General features: G+C 51.8%; 3 protein-coding genes across 5 annotated transcripts; 1 reads left to right on the plus strand and 2 right to left on the minus strand.

Annotated features, from left to right (window-relative positions):
- Positions 1–165: 165 nt before the first annotated feature.
- LOC128769981 (double-stranded RNA-specific editase B2-like) lies at positions 166–5,207 on the plus strand. 2 transcript variants are annotated; one of them, XM_053884169.1, is made up of 9 exons: positions 166–243; positions 1,787–2,427; positions 2,518–2,629; positions 2,774–2,942; positions 3,107–3,258; positions 3,325–3,478; positions 3,560–3,741; positions 3,905–4,086; positions 4,175–5,207. In XM_053884169.1, the coding sequence occupies exons 1-9, from the start codon at positions 189–191 to the stop codon at positions 4,316–4,318; spliced, it is 1,791 nt and encodes a 596-aa protein (XP_053740144.1). In that variant the 5' UTR covers positions 166–188; the 3' UTR covers positions 4,319–5,207. The 2 variants fall into 2 exon arrangements, with proteins under 2 accessions (XP_053740144.1, XP_053740143.1); XM_053884168.1 differs by having other exon boundaries at positions 3,107–3,478.
- LOC128769982 (WD repeat-containing protein 37-like) lies at positions 4,392–11,159 on the minus strand. 2 transcript variants are annotated; one of them, XM_053884170.1, is made up of 15 exons: positions 11,015–11,159; positions 10,270–10,464; positions 8,955–9,051; positions 8,795–8,890; positions 8,618–8,682; positions 8,255–8,341; positions 6,943–7,078; positions 6,807–6,878; positions 6,684–6,728; positions 6,549–6,619; positions 6,056–6,296; positions 5,811–5,952; positions 5,611–5,745; positions 5,442–5,556; positions 4,392–5,386 (listed from the first exon to the last, which is right to left on the minus strand). In XM_053884170.1, exons 2-15 carry the CDS (start codon positions 10,402–10,404, stop codon positions 5,255–5,257), a joined length of 1,569 nt encoding a protein of 522 aa, XP_053740145.1. In that variant the 5' UTR covers positions 10,405–10,464; positions 11,015–11,159; the 3' UTR covers positions 4,392–5,254. The 2 variants fall into 2 exon arrangements, with proteins under 2 accessions (XP_053740145.1, XP_053740147.1); XM_053884172.1 differs by lacking the exon at positions 8,255–8,341 and having other exon boundaries at positions 4,393–5,386.
- Positions 11,160–11,473: 314 nt separating this feature from the next.
- On the minus strand, positions 11,474–15,699 carry gtpbp4 (GTP binding protein 4). Its single transcript, XM_053883079.1, has 17 exons — positions 15,538–15,699; positions 14,789–14,959; positions 14,623–14,726; positions 14,416–14,552; positions 14,251–14,351; positions 14,087–14,179; positions 13,737–13,928; positions 13,527–13,592; positions 13,368–13,457; positions 13,185–13,295; positions 12,998–13,075; positions 12,878–12,929; positions 12,700–12,800; positions 12,425–12,622; positions 12,260–12,325; positions 11,963–12,106; positions 11,474–11,820 (listed from the first exon to the last, which is right to left on the minus strand). Exons 1-17 carry the CDS (start codon positions 15,583–15,585, stop codon positions 11,668–11,670), a joined length of 1,905 nt encoding a protein of 634 aa, XP_053739054.1. The 5' UTR covers positions 15,586–15,699; the 3' UTR covers positions 11,474–11,667.
- Between the last annotated feature and the right edge of the window lie 195 nt (positions 15,700–15,894).

Raw genomic sequence — 15,894 nt, forward strand, 5'->3', positions numbered from 1 at the left:
CGTCTCTAGCTGGGTTTTAATCCAGCACTCTGTCTAAAATAAACGTGTGAGAGCTTCAATCCAGAAATCATTTAATACTGAGAGTGGTGGAGGGGAGGAGGGGTGAGGGAGGGGTGGGTGGGACCGGGATCTCCTGGGAGGGGAGGTTCCCGCCGCAGAGTGTCTGTGGCCGGAGGAGCAGCAGCAGCATGGAGCAACAGCACTGGACCCAGAGGAGGCGCCGGAGGAGCCGGAGGAGCAGAAGTAAGTTCAGAACTCATCGCTCAGTGGAACCCTCAACCTTCCAGTCTGTTTCCTCATGTCGCAGAGATTACGGGATGTTTGCGCACGGTTGTGATGGATTATTTATTTTGATACTCAAAAGTCCCGCAGGAGCACAGATCCGCTCTTCAATCAGCAGAACCCGTTTAAACCAGGAAGTCTAATCTGAAAATACAGCGATCTGAAAACATCTTCTGGGGGTCAAAGGTCATCTGAGAACTTTCTCATGACGACAAAGCTGTGGTGACGATGAGGTGCGAGAGAAGGTGGACGATGATGAGGAGGATGAAGAGTAGGACGGTGACTTGTTGGAGATCAGGGGAACTTTCTGGAAGGAAAATGATGAAGGTGATGATGAAGGTTGGGCATGTGACACGGTAATTTTGGTTGCATGATTATCAAGACCATGATGATGATGATGGTGATGGTGATGAAGAGGAGTCCATCATAATTACAGGTCAACAGGTCATCCTGGATTACGGGCGATTGTTGAGCTCTAATCTCAGAAGCAGCAGATTACAACAAAGTTGTTCACAGTCGCTAAGCTGTTTGTCGTTTTCATTAATGGACGTCGGCCTTTTGTGCGCCGCTGATCCCCCAGCTGTGAGGAGACCCCGCCCAAGACGTGCTTGTTAAAACCCAAGAGAATCCACGTCATGTCAGGAGCTCCACAGGTTCTGACGGATGGCTTGTCCAGTTTCACCACATTAAAAATTCTGTATCATTTTAAGATGTTTTTTTCCACTCTCCTTTTTACTGTGCAACTTTTTTTGTGGTTCAAAGTTTGTTCTTAAATTTCATTTAATTTCAGCATAAAAATGTGAATATATATTTTTTTAATCTGCAATGTCAGTTCTTACAACCATTTTTTAATAAGCTTTTATTGATATACATTTATCATCACTTCCTGTTTAATTTTGGTGACTTTGGTTATGATATGCGCTATTCAACTCCATTATTGAAGTCACCTTAAGTTTGTTGGTCACCTGACCGAACGTCCTCTGAGTCCCAGCAAGACAAGGTGGGTCCTGACTGAGGCGGGGTCAGTTTTGGGCTCCATCTGTCTGTAAATCTGAGCAGCGGAGATGATTGTGGAGGATTACAGCGGGACAGCTGCTGACGTGCCACTTGGCCGCTCACAGCCCCGCTTTTGTTTCATTTCACTGATGGACTTCATCCCAAACCGGCAATATGTTCCGGTCCACGTTAAGAGATTGAAGCTCAGACCCTTCGCCGTGCTCAGGAGTCCGGCCGCAGGAGGTCCGCAGGCGAGGGGCCGAGGGTCACACCATTCACCTAAATGCCTAGAGAGAGCCGAGCCTCGGCCCTGATGCTCTCTTCGGACAGAACCTTGAGGAGCAGTTGTGGTGGACCCGTGTGAAGCAGCAGCGAGAAGATTGCCATCAGGGGTCACTAGTGACCAGAAGATCCAGGATCTGAGCTGCTTTAGACTCCAGCAGCTGAGAGATTGAACGTCTGGATCTTGAGGTGATGGTGTCTTCTGTTTGATCTGGTGTCTCTGCAGGAACCTGCCGACTGAGGGAGGTCCAGGACCAGCAGAGACAGGTGGACCTTCATCCAGTCCAAAGGCCTGAACCCTCCACTTCTGTCCACATTTGTGAAGTGGTTGGACAGAAGAGGTCCTGGACCACAGACGTGCCCTGGAAGATCTCGCAGCTCCAGGTGGACCAGCATGTGTCCAGGCTGCAGTTGGAGATAGACAGTCACCAAGAGCTTTGGAAGGATGTCCACTGGCTGGATCAGAGACTGGAGAAGAACTGGAGCAGGGTGAAAGACTCCACTCTTCAGACCTTCCTCCCAAACCAGGACGACAAGCAGATCTTTCAGAACCAAGAGTCGGACTTCACCACAGAAGAGCTGGAGTCTCCGCAGGAAGCAGAGCCGCGTCTCAGAGTCAGCCCAGTGGGGGTGCTGGACTCTCTCAGACCGGGTCTCCGATACGCCTGCCTGCAGGAGAGGGTCCCGGGTCGGCCCTGGAGCAGGTTCGTGATGGTGCTGCGGCTTAACGGGCGGGTGTTTGAAGGCTGCGGTCATAGCAAGAGACGTGCCAAAGCTCAGGCGGCAGCAGCAGCTCTGTGGACGCTCTTCAGTCTGGGACCACAGAGGACCGCGCAGGGTGGACGCGCCCGAAACCGGCTCCCACAGGTACAGAGACGCGGCCAAGACATGCTGCTTCACGGCCTGTAGTTTTCACTTCTGAGCAGCTCAGTGAGGAAGTCTCTGTTTCCCCTTCAGGTCTTTGCAGAGTCCGTCTTCAGTCTGGTGATGCAGAAGTTCTCAGAGCTGGAGGGTCAGTGCTTTTTGGAGACCCGTCACAAAGTCCTAGCTGGTGTCGTGATGACGCGAGGTGAGCACCAGAGACTAGCAGGTCCAGTCTCGGTCACAGGCTCATTGTGGATAGTCTTGGTATAGAGAACTGGATCAGACATGGGAAGACTAGCTCGACAGGTGCTGTCAGGTCTCTTAACTGACCCGGTTTCTGTCCCTGCAGGACTGGACCTGCAGTCAGCCAGGGTGCTGTGTTTGGCTACAGGGACCAAATGTGTGAACTCAAACCACATCTGCGACCCGTACTCCACCGTGAAGGACTGTCATGCTGAGGTGATGTGCAGGAGAGCGCTGGTCCGATTCCTGTATGCACAGCTGGAACTGCTGCTCTGGTATAAAGCAACTTCACTATTATGGAAACATTATGACCACCTCACTCATTCACTGTAAACCTGACAAAGAGCGGGGAGGGAGACAGGCGAGGGAGGGTGAAGAAAAAGGTGGTCATAATGCAGAGAAGAGTCCCACATGCTTACTGACACCTTCCTCTCTGAAGCTCCTCACCAGAAGCCTCGAGGTCGTGCATCTTTGTAGCAGACGACGGGGTCCGATTCCAGCTGCGGAGCGACGTCCACTTCCACATGTTCATCAGCTGCTCGCCGTGCGGAGACGCGCGACTGAACTGTCCGTACGAGACGGTGGCCAGAGGTGAGACCGAGCTTCCAAGAAGTCAGCATCATGTCAACTCCAGACAGTCAAAGTGTCTTCTCCCAGATTTCTGCTGCAGGTTTCGCGGCGGCCTCAGGGTGAAGGTGGACGGAGGCGAGGGAACGCTGCCGCTCCCGTCACAGATGGCCGGTCTGAAGAGGGTCCAAGAGTCACCGGGGGGGCGTCGCGCCAGCATGTCCTGCACTGACAAGCTAGCAAAGTCAGTTCGCACTGGTGAACTAAAGAGGCACTTTGGAAAGGATGTAGTATTGAGTATTGACTCCCGCCGCTCACTCCTCAGGTGGTGCGTTGTAGGCCTGCAGGGGGCGCTGCTGTCGCACCTGATCCAGCCTGTGTACCTTAACAGCCTGACGGTGGGGACGCTGAGTCACGCGGGTCACCTGGGCGGAGCAATTGCCCGCCGCCTCGCGCCAGTGAGACACCTGGTGGCGCCATACCGACGTCAGCGGCTCCTGCTCGGCTGTGAGTCCAAACTCATTTCAGGTTGTAAACGGATCACCATTAACGAAGAATGTTTCAGAAACATTCAGAGAAAAAGACCCCTAGGAGGTCATTTCCGGTCAACACAGGGCAGCTGAGCACAGGTCACATGGTACCACAGGTAACTCACCTGTCTGGACTGCAGGTCTGAGCCGCAGCAACAGTCGTCCACCAGGAAGAGCTCCAGCAGTGAGTCTGAACTGGACCGAAGGAGACCCCAGTTTTGAGGAGGTCAGCACCTCCACTGGGAGGAAGGGAGACACAGGGGGGCCATCACGTCTCTGCAGGAGGTCTCTCTTCACCCGATGGCGGGCCCTGCGGGTCCAGGTGAGGCCAGATCATACCGTCTTCGTAATGTTCCAGATTCAAACATGCTGGTCATAATGTTCTGGCTGATCAGTGACTGTCTCTCCAGCCAGGACCGGATCACCACCAGAAAACTCATGCGGGATCCAAGGCCGCACAGGACTACCACAGAGCTGTGCAGCAGTTCAGGACAACACTGGAACAGGCTGGACTCGGGCAATGGACCAGAACCACACGGCACAACCAGCTCTGACTGTTCACACACGCGTCCTTGTTTGACCACATGCTGACACGGCACACAAAACACCTGGAGGGTCAAAGTTCAGAGCCACAAAAGCAGATGTCCATCACAGGTGTTTTATTTCCCAACAGAGTAACAACTGTGCTTTTATTCTGAAGGACACACGGAGAGAAGCTGCAACTGTCACGAGTTAGTCTTTTTAAATGTGCTTCAGTGACACAGACGCACACACACCTATACACACTCAGGAGCATAAGACATAGACTCACCTATCGTTTATACTTATTTCTATTCCAGCGACTGCCCACCTGTCAACGACAGAGCGAGTCCTGCACATGTACAACAGTAACTAAAGTTCTGTGAAGTAAATTACCAACCAATTTTAAACTGTTTTCTGTGGTAGTTCACAGAGCAGCGGGTAGAGGGCGCACTGGCGCAGCACTGCTCAACACACGTGTGCAACACTATCGCTTCTCCAGCGGCATCACCGGAGACTTTCGTCAACATGGGGCAAATTCATGTGTTCACAACTGGGAAACCGACTTCGACAAGTTGTTAGAGGAAAGGCTGAACTCGTTCAAGGACGTTAACAAACGTGACGACATCTAAAGTTGTTAGTGCCAGCTCTTCTTCTCAACTCATTCCTGATGATTCAAACTAGAACCAACAGCGCCAGTCAGTCATCAAGTCAGGTTTGGTGCTTCTATTTTGGCGGTCGAGTCTTCCAACAATTTCCGATGATCAGGCATTTGACCTCCTGACCTGGTCACATGACTGAAGAGAAGACGCTCATTCATTCAGTGGACACACCAGGTGGCTCCCTAACAGGTGCAAGTGTAACCCCAACTCTGAGGGATCAGGGCGGCTTGATACTTCTACGTCTATGTCGGCTACCACAGGCACGAACGACGGCGGGGGCACGAGAAGGGGTGGGGGCTTGTGGTGGGCTCATTTGTCCTGCAGCAGCGCCGGGACGTTGATGTTCCAGCCGATGGCCTGGCGGTCGAAGCCGCAGGTGAACAGGTTGCAGGAGTTGTTGTCTTCACACCAGGCGGAGCAGCAGACCATCCGCCGGTGACCCTGTGAGGACATGTGTGACAGGTCAAGACGGACGGAGATCGACTGCGTCACTCACCTGTCGGTTGCTGCGCGGGAGCCGAGCCAGTCGCACTCCTGACATGTCGAAGAGTCGGACCTGCCGATTGTCGTGAGGAAGCGCGATGACCTTGTGAGTCACCGACACGCTGATCCTGGAGACCGGAGAGTCAGAAAACACCGGAACACACAAGTCCTCGGTCTCTCACCTGTTGACAGAAGAGTCAGTGCGGATGGTTGCTATGGGCGACCTCATGTTCTTCAGGTCCCAGACTTTGACGGTACGGTCATCGCTGCCAGACACCACGTTGTCTCCCACCGTGAAGACGGCCGACGTCACCGTGCTGTACAGAAGCAGAGGGGGTGTGAGCGAACTAAGAAACTCCCACTGAGTGTGTGAGTGACCGACTCTGTGTGTCCCTGGAACACATTGACCGAGTGGATGGACGGATCTCTGAAGTCCCAGAGCCTGAACGTGGTGTCCCTGGATGAGGTGACCACCAGGCGTTGGTTCGGGTGGGTGCAGCAGTGGGTCAGCTCCTGGTCATGACCTGGACACACCAAAACATATAGCAGTGCGACTGAGGCATGAACGCAGCTGCTGCAGGAGTCCAGCTGGTCGTAATGTTATGGCCGATTGTCAAGCAGACCTACCAGTGAGGGAGTGGACCAGCTCGGAGGTCTCCACGTCGTAGAGGTTGGCGGCTCGGTCCCATGAGGCCGTGACCACCTGCTTGCCCCCCACCAGCCAGTCTGCGGCGATCACCACCCCCTGGTGGCTGCGTAGGGTAGTGCTAGCCACACGGAGCGTTGGGCAGTCGTTGGGGCCTTCGGCCTCGCCGTCCGCCTCGTCCTTGTCTGAGAAATCTGGGTCCTCCTCGGGGGGCTGCGTCTGCTGTGGAGATGTAAAGACAAAGACAGTGTGAGTGTGTGTGTTAAGGACTTGTTTACCCTACTTTGTGGGGACCAACAGGTCATTATAATTGGGTTCAAGTTTTGGTTCCTAGTTAAGGTTAGCCATTTGTTTTGGATGATTGGGTTTCGGGTGAGAAGCCGGGGAAAGGGTTATGGCAATGAGAAACGTCACAATGGCCCCACAAGGATAGAAATACAAGTGTGTGTGTGTGTGTGTGCTCGAGATACTCACACTGATGTCTGTGGTCGGTGTCGGCAGCTGCACCATATACCTCCAGATGTGAGCCGTCTGGTCACCTGAGGCTGCGGACACGCCAGAAGTCAGAGGTCACGGCTCTGAGGAGGCGCCTCCCTGCGTGTGTGTTACCTGTCAGTGCGATCTGCTCAGTGGGATGAAACTTGATGGAATTGACTGTGGATAGATCAGACATACTTCACTGGAGAGGTTCGATGGAGGCTTCCTCTCAGGAGTCAGCAGACCTGGACTCACCTGAACCCTGGTGACCCAGGTACCTGAGGAGGCACTTGCCTGTCTCGATGCTCCACAACATGGCAGAGTGATCTGTGGCCAGGACATGAATCAGACGGAAGTCTGGGATCCCCTCACCCCCCGAGGAGACGCTCACCTGCTGAGGCGGTTCCCAGGACCACCGGCTGAGTCTTGGTCACGCTCAGGTCCCAGATCCCATCTCTGTGGCCCACATACTCCCTGACCAGCTGGCACACGGCTCTGGACGTGGTGGCTTTGAAACTGGACACGATCTGGACACCGACAACGGCAGGTTAGTCGGAGAGGTGGAGGTGTGGAGGAGGGGGAGGGGGTCACGGCGTTAATCGGACCGGGCTCCTACACCTTCTGACTGGAACCAGGTTTAGTCTCAAACTCAAGTGGACTTCAGTGTAGGAGCCCAGAGAGGAGCGAAGCTGGTCAGCAGGTCCGAGCAGGACGGAGGGTCAGCGGGGTCAACTGCAGCAGCGTGGGGTTGAGCCGTGAGTCGCTGAAGTCACCGAGCCACTCAGATTAAAAAAACGCTTTCAAAGAAGCTTCAGTAAAAGGTATCATATCTAGAAAGTGGGGACGTTTACATTGAAGATCGGAACGATACAGACGAGACTCTGGTCTGTGGAGGGACACAAGCCGGCCAACGAGTTCCAACTGGAGGGAAGGAAGGGGGGCGGGCAGACAAAGAAGAAGGAGGAAGTGATGAGAAGAGAAATAAAGAGGTGAGGCGGAGGAAGGATAGAAAAGAGGAGGAGATCCGAATAGACAAACCAGACTTGTGAGACGTTCAATAGGGATCCAAATGGATGGGCGTGATGAAGATGAGGATGATGATGATGTTGTTGACAACTCAAGTTATTAAATGCGATTACAAAAACAACAGGAGGATTGATGAATCTTCTAGTGCTCGACTGGGTCAGCAGTGGTCAGTACCCGAGGAGCATGAGAAGCAGCTGATGCACCAAGCTATCATCTTACGTCACTACAGTCAATGCTTGTGGTGGAGGTGAAGGGTCAGCATGGCGTCCTGGCAGGTCTCAGTCTCACCCTCTCCGGACACAGTCAGGAACAGTGGGATGAGTCACAGGGTAATTGGTTGAGTCATGTGACCGCGAAGGTCCCAGGTGAAGTGCGCTAGATGGGTTAAGATGCTGTCGTCATGGCAACCAGTCTGCTCTTTGCGTGGAGGTCAGTGATGGGATACTCCCCCCGCCCCTGCTACAGTCTACTCCTGATCCTAGACCCACTCACTGACCCAACACCAAAGACCCGACTGGTTCCGCCACCCCTCACTCCCCGCCCACAGGAAACTACTGAAGCATCAATATCCTACATGTGGTCGAGCAGGTCGCTGGAGGAGGGCGGCTCGACCCGCGGGCCCAGCTGTTCAAGCATCGTGGCAAGACAGAAGGAGGGGGTGCAGAAAACATTGTTACCCATGAGTCTCCGCCCCACAACTCCCAACCGGTCCTGCTGAAGCGGCGTGCTCCGCCTACTCTGGCGTGGCACGAATTTGAACGGGGCTACGAGGACCAAAGACACGTTTCAAAAGACGTTTTCAAGGTCGAAATCCAGTACAGGTCTCAGACCCAGTCTGTCCAAAACTAGGTTTATGGGCTTCACCTGTTGCCAAGTGAGGACCAGAACTGTAACTCAGATTCAGGGACCAAGATTATGGACCTAAGAAAGACTTCTCAGACCTGTCACACACTCGTCTGTGTTTAGTTGATTCTTCAACATCCAGACTTGCGCCTGGAACAGAACCTTCACCAGAAAGAAAGACAAAAAGAAACCACTACCTTGCTGGTGGAGGCCTTGTAGGTCGTCTTGAGCTTTTGGGAGAGCTGACTCGTGCTGTGACTCGCTGCAGGAAACAGGACCGGTCTTCAATCGGTGATGTTAAAGTTTCTCCAAAGTAGTCACCTCCTGATCTACATGTCCAGTGACACGAGCTGGACTCAGAGGTGACCACTCACCTTTGGTCTTCAGAGCTCCTTTGGCCAGGTCAGCGCCTTCAAGCGTTTGTCCATCTCCAGTCAGGCGATCGTTCAGCGTCTCGATCTCTCTGCGCACTGAAGTGACGACACGCTCAGCCCATGAAGACCTCAACATGGAAGTGGATTCAGCAGGACTTACGCTCCAGGTTCTCGATGTAGAGGTTCTCAAACTCTCTCTCGATCTGACTGAACAGGTCCAGCAGGTTGCTCCTCAGAGGCAGAGGAAGTTTGGAGTCCTGCGGAGAGACACAGAAACCTGAAGAACCCTGATCTTCAGAGAGACTTCTGACGTGACCTGGAGTCCAGAGAGACACGTGAGAGCATCAGAGCAGAGCAGCTTTGTGTTCTTGTGATGAGGATCACACTCTCTTGCACAAACTGAATCTGAGTTCTGCGTTGAATCTGGTGGAGAGAGACTGGAGCGTCTTCTGCCTCCAGGACATTGCGAGAGGTCCTTTTGTGTCCATGGTGGGGGAGGGATGCAGCCAACGAGGCCAAGACTTGGCTTCATGGTGAGGGAGGTAACACATAAGAGTCCATGATGGCTGCCCTGAGTGACAGCAGGTGGACACTACAGAGGGAGTCCTGCAACACCAATGTAAACCGCTGGAGGAGGATGTAACAAGACACACACCAGCTCAAGAGACTGGGGGGTCCAGAGAGTCAGTCTAGACCTGCTTTAATGGGGATCAAACACGGACTAGGAGAGCTAGTGCTAAGAACTAGATCAGGACTTGAACCACAGCTCAGGACTTCACACCTGACACTTACCTCCAGTCTACCCAGGGACTCCAGGGTGTCGGAGGACTGGGCCAAAGAAAGAGTGAAGTTAGGCCGACAGACTGCTGTGCTGCCTGAGCAGGTGAAAGACTGTTGCTATTGCAACCACGCCTAACTTTACACGGCAGCCTCTACGATGTCATCAACCTACAAGGATGCTTTGTTGTTATGGTGGACTGAATCTGATTTTGCAAAACTTGTAGTGACTGCTTCTGTTTTGGCGAAAGAACGTTGGTCACACGGGTGACAACATCAGAGACGCGAACACTTGCTTGCTCGTGCGCCTCACTACCGAGTTAAAAATAACCTCTTCAAAACTGAGGTGAGCCCCGCAGCTTCGGTCCTAATTGGATTGGGATTACAGCCAGATCGCTGACCAGGCTGGAGGCCGACACGATGTGTTAAGGAGATTTAACCAGTTGTTGAGCAATAAAATAGACTGTCTTTATTTGAATGTGATTTAGAAGGCAGAGGTGGTCCTGAAGGGGGCTCCACCATCAGGAGTCAACTCACTATACATAAAGGAGTACGGGGACCGCACTTTTTGAATTAAAATACAAAAAAAAGAAGAAAAAGTCAGAGGCTGAACTATAAAATCAAGTCAGACTCATATGCAGATCATGTCTTGACTGGGCTTTCATGGTTGTGATTTCAGACGGCGGGGTTTGGGTCACCTGTCCCTCGAGCATGTCTCTCTGCAGGCCAGACCGCTCCTGCTCCGTGCTGTTGGTCCTGCGGATGGACAGACTGTGGGACTTGCGCTTCTGTTTGGCCTGGCGGGCGGTGACACTGCTGCTCTCTACAGGCATCACTCCTTCCAGTCCCGACTGGACCCCGGCCTGGACGTGGGGCAGCGAGGAGGACGGCAACTGGAAAACAAAATTAAAGACAGCTGATGCAAGTGGTCACATATTTCTGACACAAAATCCGTCCTTCTGCCTCAGCTCTAATGAACAGTTACGAGGCCACGGAAGACACAATAAATGTCGGTGACCGTACAAAAAAAATTAATATCACGAGATTTAAACTATCAGGAGATGAAGAAATTATGACGAAATACAAACTATGAAAAGGTACAAATGATCACAAGATTAAGAAAAACTATGACGCGATACATAAAATCAAGATATTATCCCACGAATAAAAAAATAAACTCATCCTTGTCACCTCCGGGGCTCCGTAGTATTCTCAGCGACAAGAGAGGACCTTTTCACAAATCGAACAGGTCTTTGTAAAGGTAAAACCATATAATCTCCGTCTCAGTTAACAACTCGCACCCGTTTCTCAGCGTTATAAACAATAATACATCATAAAGTGAAGCGAAACATCAGCTAGCGGTTTCGTGGTTAGCTCTCGTTGCACTGATGCTAACAGGCTAACGAGGAGGAAATCGGCCCTAACATCAGGACCAGAACTCACCTCCAAAGTTTAGGGGTTCAGAGTTTTATTCCGGCCCGGTTCTCGGAGTCTGGTCGTCGACATTGCCTTCAGGATCCGTCAGGACAGCGAAGGTTCATCCAGATCCGCGCTGACAGCTGAGCACCACTGGAGGAGGTAACGAGCGAGCTCCGGCGAGATTTTCACAATAAAAGTCAGAAAGCACCTCGGCATTGTCATAAATAAGCGACTTGAAAACCTTCACCAATATCAAGTTTTAACTGAGCCAGCTTTACTCATGTAGACAAAAAAACAACTCTGTGGTTGAACTAAAGCAGGACTGAACTTGAAACCAGGAGTTCAAAATAATTGCTCAAGAGTGAAACATGGGTGGTAGTACATCTCCACATGCGAAGGCCTGCAGGAGCTAACTGTCAGCATCACATTGAACTGTCATAAACAGATCATTATAAACGTAAAAAAAGTAGACAGCCATTGATATGAGATATGTGTTTATTAGACTCCGGGAAAAACGCCGCCGTCCTCTTCAGAGAAACGTGGCGACAGCAGTCAGCGGAACTCATACCCTCACGCACGACCGCAGCGTTACAGCAGCTGCAGCTCGAGGGTGAAGCACCACCCAAACAGAGTTTCTGAATTTACCAAGACCAGGTGTGATCTGCACACCAATGATCTTATCTGCGATCGGTGGAGCCTGACTTCCTCTTGCCAGCCAGCAGATGTTTGGGTTTGAGATCGAAGACGTGGCGGTCCGACTCGCCCTTCTTGCCCTGGCGGTTCATGCCCTTCTGGGAGTTCTTCATCATCTTCTTTGCCTTCTTCACCATCTGAGGGAAGCAAAGTTAGTTTAGCAACCAGCACCTGGACCACATTCTCCATCTGCCATGAAAGCTGCAGCCCTGCAGAGGTTAGATCCATCCTCCCGGGCCAGTGTTTGAGATGATAAACCAGAACCAAGCTACGACTCACCTTCCCATCACGGAGCCCGGACTGGTCGCGAGGTGGACGGGATGCGCTCTGGCTGCGTGTCTTGGAAGTGGGAGGTGCCGAAGCTTCTCGCTTGCGTTTCCTGGTGACACTGCGAGACCTGCGGGCCTGAGTGGCGTAGTGACTCTGCAGAGAGGAAACAGGAGTAAGTGACTCGTTTGAAGTTGCCACCATGAGGTCGTCTGCAGCTATGACCGAGTCTAAACAACAAAAACAATCTGATCCTCGACAACCTCTCTCCAAAACATCATGCGATTAGGACCAGCAGAGTCCACTTGCCTCATCTTTGTCAGTCATGTCCAGACCGAGTTCACTCATCTCCTTCTCCAGCTTCTTTCTCTCAACCTAAGCAGACACAGGCGAGAATTCACATTTCCACCCAAGAAACTTGACTATTCATGTTTGTTGTCTGCTGTTTTGGTGGGTCACTCTAAGAGTGTGTACCTTGGTGGCAGTCCTGGGCATGCGGGGTCCATGCACATCCTTCTCTTTGGAGTGCAGAACCATCAACTGTTTCTTGTCTCGGATCTGTTTGGCCAGAACTCGGATCTCCTGCATCTCTTCATCCTCGCTCTCCTCGTCAGAATCGTACTCTCCAGCGCGCTCCTTCAGCTCCTCCTCCTCTTCCAGAAGCTTCAGTTTCTGTCGGTCCAAAGACAAAGATGTCACACACACACTCCCAGGAGCCCCTGCAACACAGAGGGCCCCATTAAACTCACCTTCATAATGTCTGGGTCAATGTAGTCGGCGATGTTGTGTCCCTCCCAGACCTCTGGGATCTTGTCGTTCTTCTCATCAGAGTTCATCAGGTCCCAGTATTCTGGAAACACACATGAAGTCATGTTGGGGTCAAGTCAGAGGACCAGACAAAGTGTTGCTCTGACGGCTAGCACTTACTCTGCAGGTCCAGGACATAGTCGTCTCCCAGCTCCAGCTCCAGGTCCCTCTCCTGCCGCACCAGCATAAGAAGTCAAGTCTGGTTCACATGGCCTAGGGTCGGGACCGCGTAGCACTCACCAGCTTGCGTTTGGGCGCGTCCACCTCCATCGCCTTTCTGCGCTGCAGAGCTCCTTCTGGGATGAACGGAGGTCGCTCCTGAGAAGACAATTTACCGTTGACACCTTTCAGGAACTGAATATGAAGTGCGCTTCAGAGCGCTGAGGTGTCGACTCAGAATCATCTAAGTCACTCTGATGCCAGGTACCTTCTGGTCTCTCTTAGTGGGCATGGCCAGGTGGAGGCGGTTAAGAACATCGTGGACTTTCTTCCCCTTCATCTTGTTGTCAACCCGGTGAGCCAGGAGACGGTCACAGGCCTGTGTCACACAAACACCATACCGACATGAAGGCCAAGCTCTCTGAACATCTCAGGCGTACTCATTTCTCACCTCATTCTTGACTTGCATGACCCCCTCCTCGGTGAGGGTGCTGGTCTCTATGACAGGAATTCCCTCAGAAGAGAGGTCGGCAAACATTTTCTGCAGAAGATAGATATGTGAACAACTGCATTGGAGGGTAGAGTCAGAAGTGAAGGTTCTCTGACTGACCTGGCTCTCCTCAGGCAGCTCTGAGATCTTCTTCACATCGCACTTGTTGGCCACCACAATGAGTGGCTGCACAGAGAGACGACAGAAAGTTGAGGGTATTATTATACTATATTTTAGGATGAAAGAGAAAGACGAAATGTAGGACACCAGGAGCAAAATGAAACAGGAAGTCAGAATGGGGTCAGAGCTCCCAAGGGTCTGTGAACGGACCTTGTTTGCAAAGAGTGGCCGGATGCTGCTGAAGAGCTCCAGCTGCTGCTGCAGCGTGTGACCGCACTGCTCTGATGTGTCCATGACGTACAGGATGGCCGCTCGCAGGTGAGCCAGCGCTGTGATGGCCTGCATTTCAATGGTGTTCCTCTCTTCCAGGGGGTGGTCCAGGATCCCCGGAGTGTCCACCACCTGCACAGATAGACCATGGTCAGGGTCAGACACTGAGGTGTGGCCACAAAATGAGCAGGAGATTCTCAAGTTTTTGATTAAGAATGAATAAAGACTAACCACATCATAAGAAATCCATTGCGATGTGCGAAACACCAAACATATGACAAGTCACTCACCTGCCAGCGCAGGTAACGGTAGTCCATGTGACCCACAAACAGAGATTTGGTGGTGAAGGCGTACGGCTGCACGTCCACATCAGCTCTGGTCACCTGTCGGAGAAATGTCAGTTAGTCGCGGCACGTTGTTCCAAACACACAGGAATCTCCAGAATCAAACCCACCTTGTTGATGAAACTGGACTTGCCCACGTTGGGGTACCCACAGAGCAGGAGGGTCCGGGTGTTGGGGTCGATAGTCGGCAAACGCGACAGATGCTGGCGGACTGTCAGGAGACTGTTACTGCTTCGCTCGTAGGCGCCACTACAGCTGGATGAAAGGCTCCCTACCTTGCTCCAGGTATTCCAGGCTGGACTTCTGCCTCTTCAGGATGGTGCACATCCGCCCAAGAGCCGCCCGCTTCAGCTGCTTGCAGCGATACAGAGAATCTCCATACTTCATCAGACGCACATAATCTTTGGCAACACTGAGGGCAGAAACACGTTCATATACCACCAGAGTCTCTGTGTTGCTGCATCACAACTGGTAAAACCTACTTGTCAATTAAGTTCTTTGCGATGTTGATCTGGCCCAGAGCAAGCTTGTAATGGTCTTTGTCATACAAGACGTTCATCAGATCGGCGTAGAACGGGTGGATGTCCTGGAAGATATGGGGACATTGAAGCAGTTGCGCTGAAGAATGCACTAAATCTGCTGACTTACGTCCAGTTTGGGAAAGTCTGTGAGGATCTGCGTGAGCCGGTCGTGGTAGTTCTGCTGCGTGAACTTCACCTTCCGCATGTAAAAGTGTCGGATGCGGTGGATCTGATAGTGTTTGTGGACCACCGTGGGAGTCTTTCTTTGTGTCTTGGACAAGGTGATGTCGATGAAATCCTGTAAAGAACCGTCAAGAGTAACGGAATAAGGTCGAGTCAAGAGAGACGCAACAGATTCAGGGAAGAAGGAGCAGCGGCTCAGTAAGTCACTGCAGGAGATGTTAAGTTCATGGACAGTTTAAGAGTGAAAATACAAAGACATAACAGCAAGCCTGGGAGTGTTAAGGAATCTATGAGTCTTCCCTAAAATGACGTGAGGAAGACAATTGTTTAAGCACATATGATGAGGAATTGAGGTCGTAAGACCGCAAAGATCCAATTTAATAAATCCTGACACTGACGTCGATCCGGTACAATTGTCACACATGTTGAAGTTTAAAGGGACCGGAACATCTGAAGCCTTCAGATATTTTGCGTGAAACGGCAACGCGTTCACCGACACGGCACAGTTCGTTTTGGACAAAAAACGCAGTTTACTGATCGACCCAAAGTCAGTCGGAGTGAAGTGAAATCCCACTGAGCTCCGTCCACACGTGTCTCCCTCCCAGCAGTTCTCGGGTAGGGTCACAACCGAGCCCCGACCAATGTCATTGCAAACTAATGCGTTTAAAACGTAAATAAAGTGAGGTAGCTCACCTTGGCGGTGGGAACCACCGTGATTTTCTTGAAATTATAAAGTGCCATTTCGACGGAACACGTTGTGGTCCACCGTCGACACCGGAAAAGGATGGAACCGGAAAAGCCGCCGAGGAAAAAGATTAACTTTTGTGGATGTCGCCCCCTGGTGTCTCCACGGAAAGACTGCACGAGAGAATATTCTTTCACTCAATATCAGATCTTATTTTTATGAATTTGCGTTCCCTCAAGTTGTTCCAAATTTACCTTCCCTCGGCTTCCTCAGTTCTGAAACTATTCCAGAACAAGCCATGTGGGAATATTACGAAATAAATAGTTGCTTCAGGGCTTCCTACTTTAGATCTGTAGCCAACTGGG

The sequence above is a fragment of the Synchiropus splendidus genome, chromosome 13, assembly GCF_027744825.2.
Source record: "Synchiropus splendidus isolate RoL2022-P1 chromosome 13, RoL_Sspl_1.0, whole genome shotgun sequence".
In the NCBI taxonomy this organism is placed as follows: Eukaryota; Metazoa; Chordata; class Actinopteri; order Syngnathiformes; family Callionymidae; genus Synchiropus; species Synchiropus splendidus.

What these genes read in the sequence shown, in the direction of transcription:
- LOC128769981 (XM_053884168.1), top strand. Translation starts at nt 189, where the DNA reads ATGGAGCAACAGCACTGGACCCAGAGGAGGCGCCGGAGGAGCCGGAGG. An exon ending in GAGGAGCCGGAGGAGCAGAA is followed by an intron (nt 244 to 1,786) that starts GTAAGTTCAGAA and finishes GTGTCTCTGCAG; the next exon opens with GAACCTGCCGACTGAGGGAG. An exon ending in TGGTGTCGTGATGACGCGAG is followed by an intron (nt 2,630 to 2,773) that starts GTGAGCACCAGA and finishes CTGTCCCTGCAG; the next exon opens with GACTGGACCTGCAGTCAGCC.
- LOC128769982 (XM_053884170.1), bottom strand. Translation starts at nt 10,404, where the DNA reads ATGCCTGTAGAGAGCAGCAGTGTCACCGCCCGCCAGGCCAAACAGAAG. An exon ending in TGTGGGGCGGAGACTCATGG is followed by an intron (nt 7,079 to 8,254) that starts GTAACAATGTTT and finishes GTCGGTGTCCAG; the next exon opens with ATCGTGTCCAGTTTCAAAGC. An exon ending in GCTGGTCCACTCCCTCACTG is followed by an intron (nt 5,953 to 6,055) that starts GTAGGTCTGCTT and finishes TGGTGTGTCCAG; the next exon opens with GTCATGACCAGGAGCTGACC.
- gtpbp4 (XM_053883079.1), bottom strand. Translation starts at nt 15,585, where the DNA reads ATGGCACTTTATAATTTCAAGAAAATCACGGTGGTTCCCACCGCCAAG. An exon ending in ACATGACTGACAAAGATGAG is followed by an intron (nt 12,107 to 12,259) that starts GCAAGTGGACTC and finishes TCCTCTCTGCAG; the next exon opens with AGTCACTACGCCACTCAGGC. An exon ending in CCGGGCTCCGTGATGGGAAG is followed by an intron (nt 11,821 to 11,962) that starts GTGAGTCGTAGC and finishes TGCTTCCCTCAG; the next exon opens with ATGGTGAAGAAGGCAAAGAA.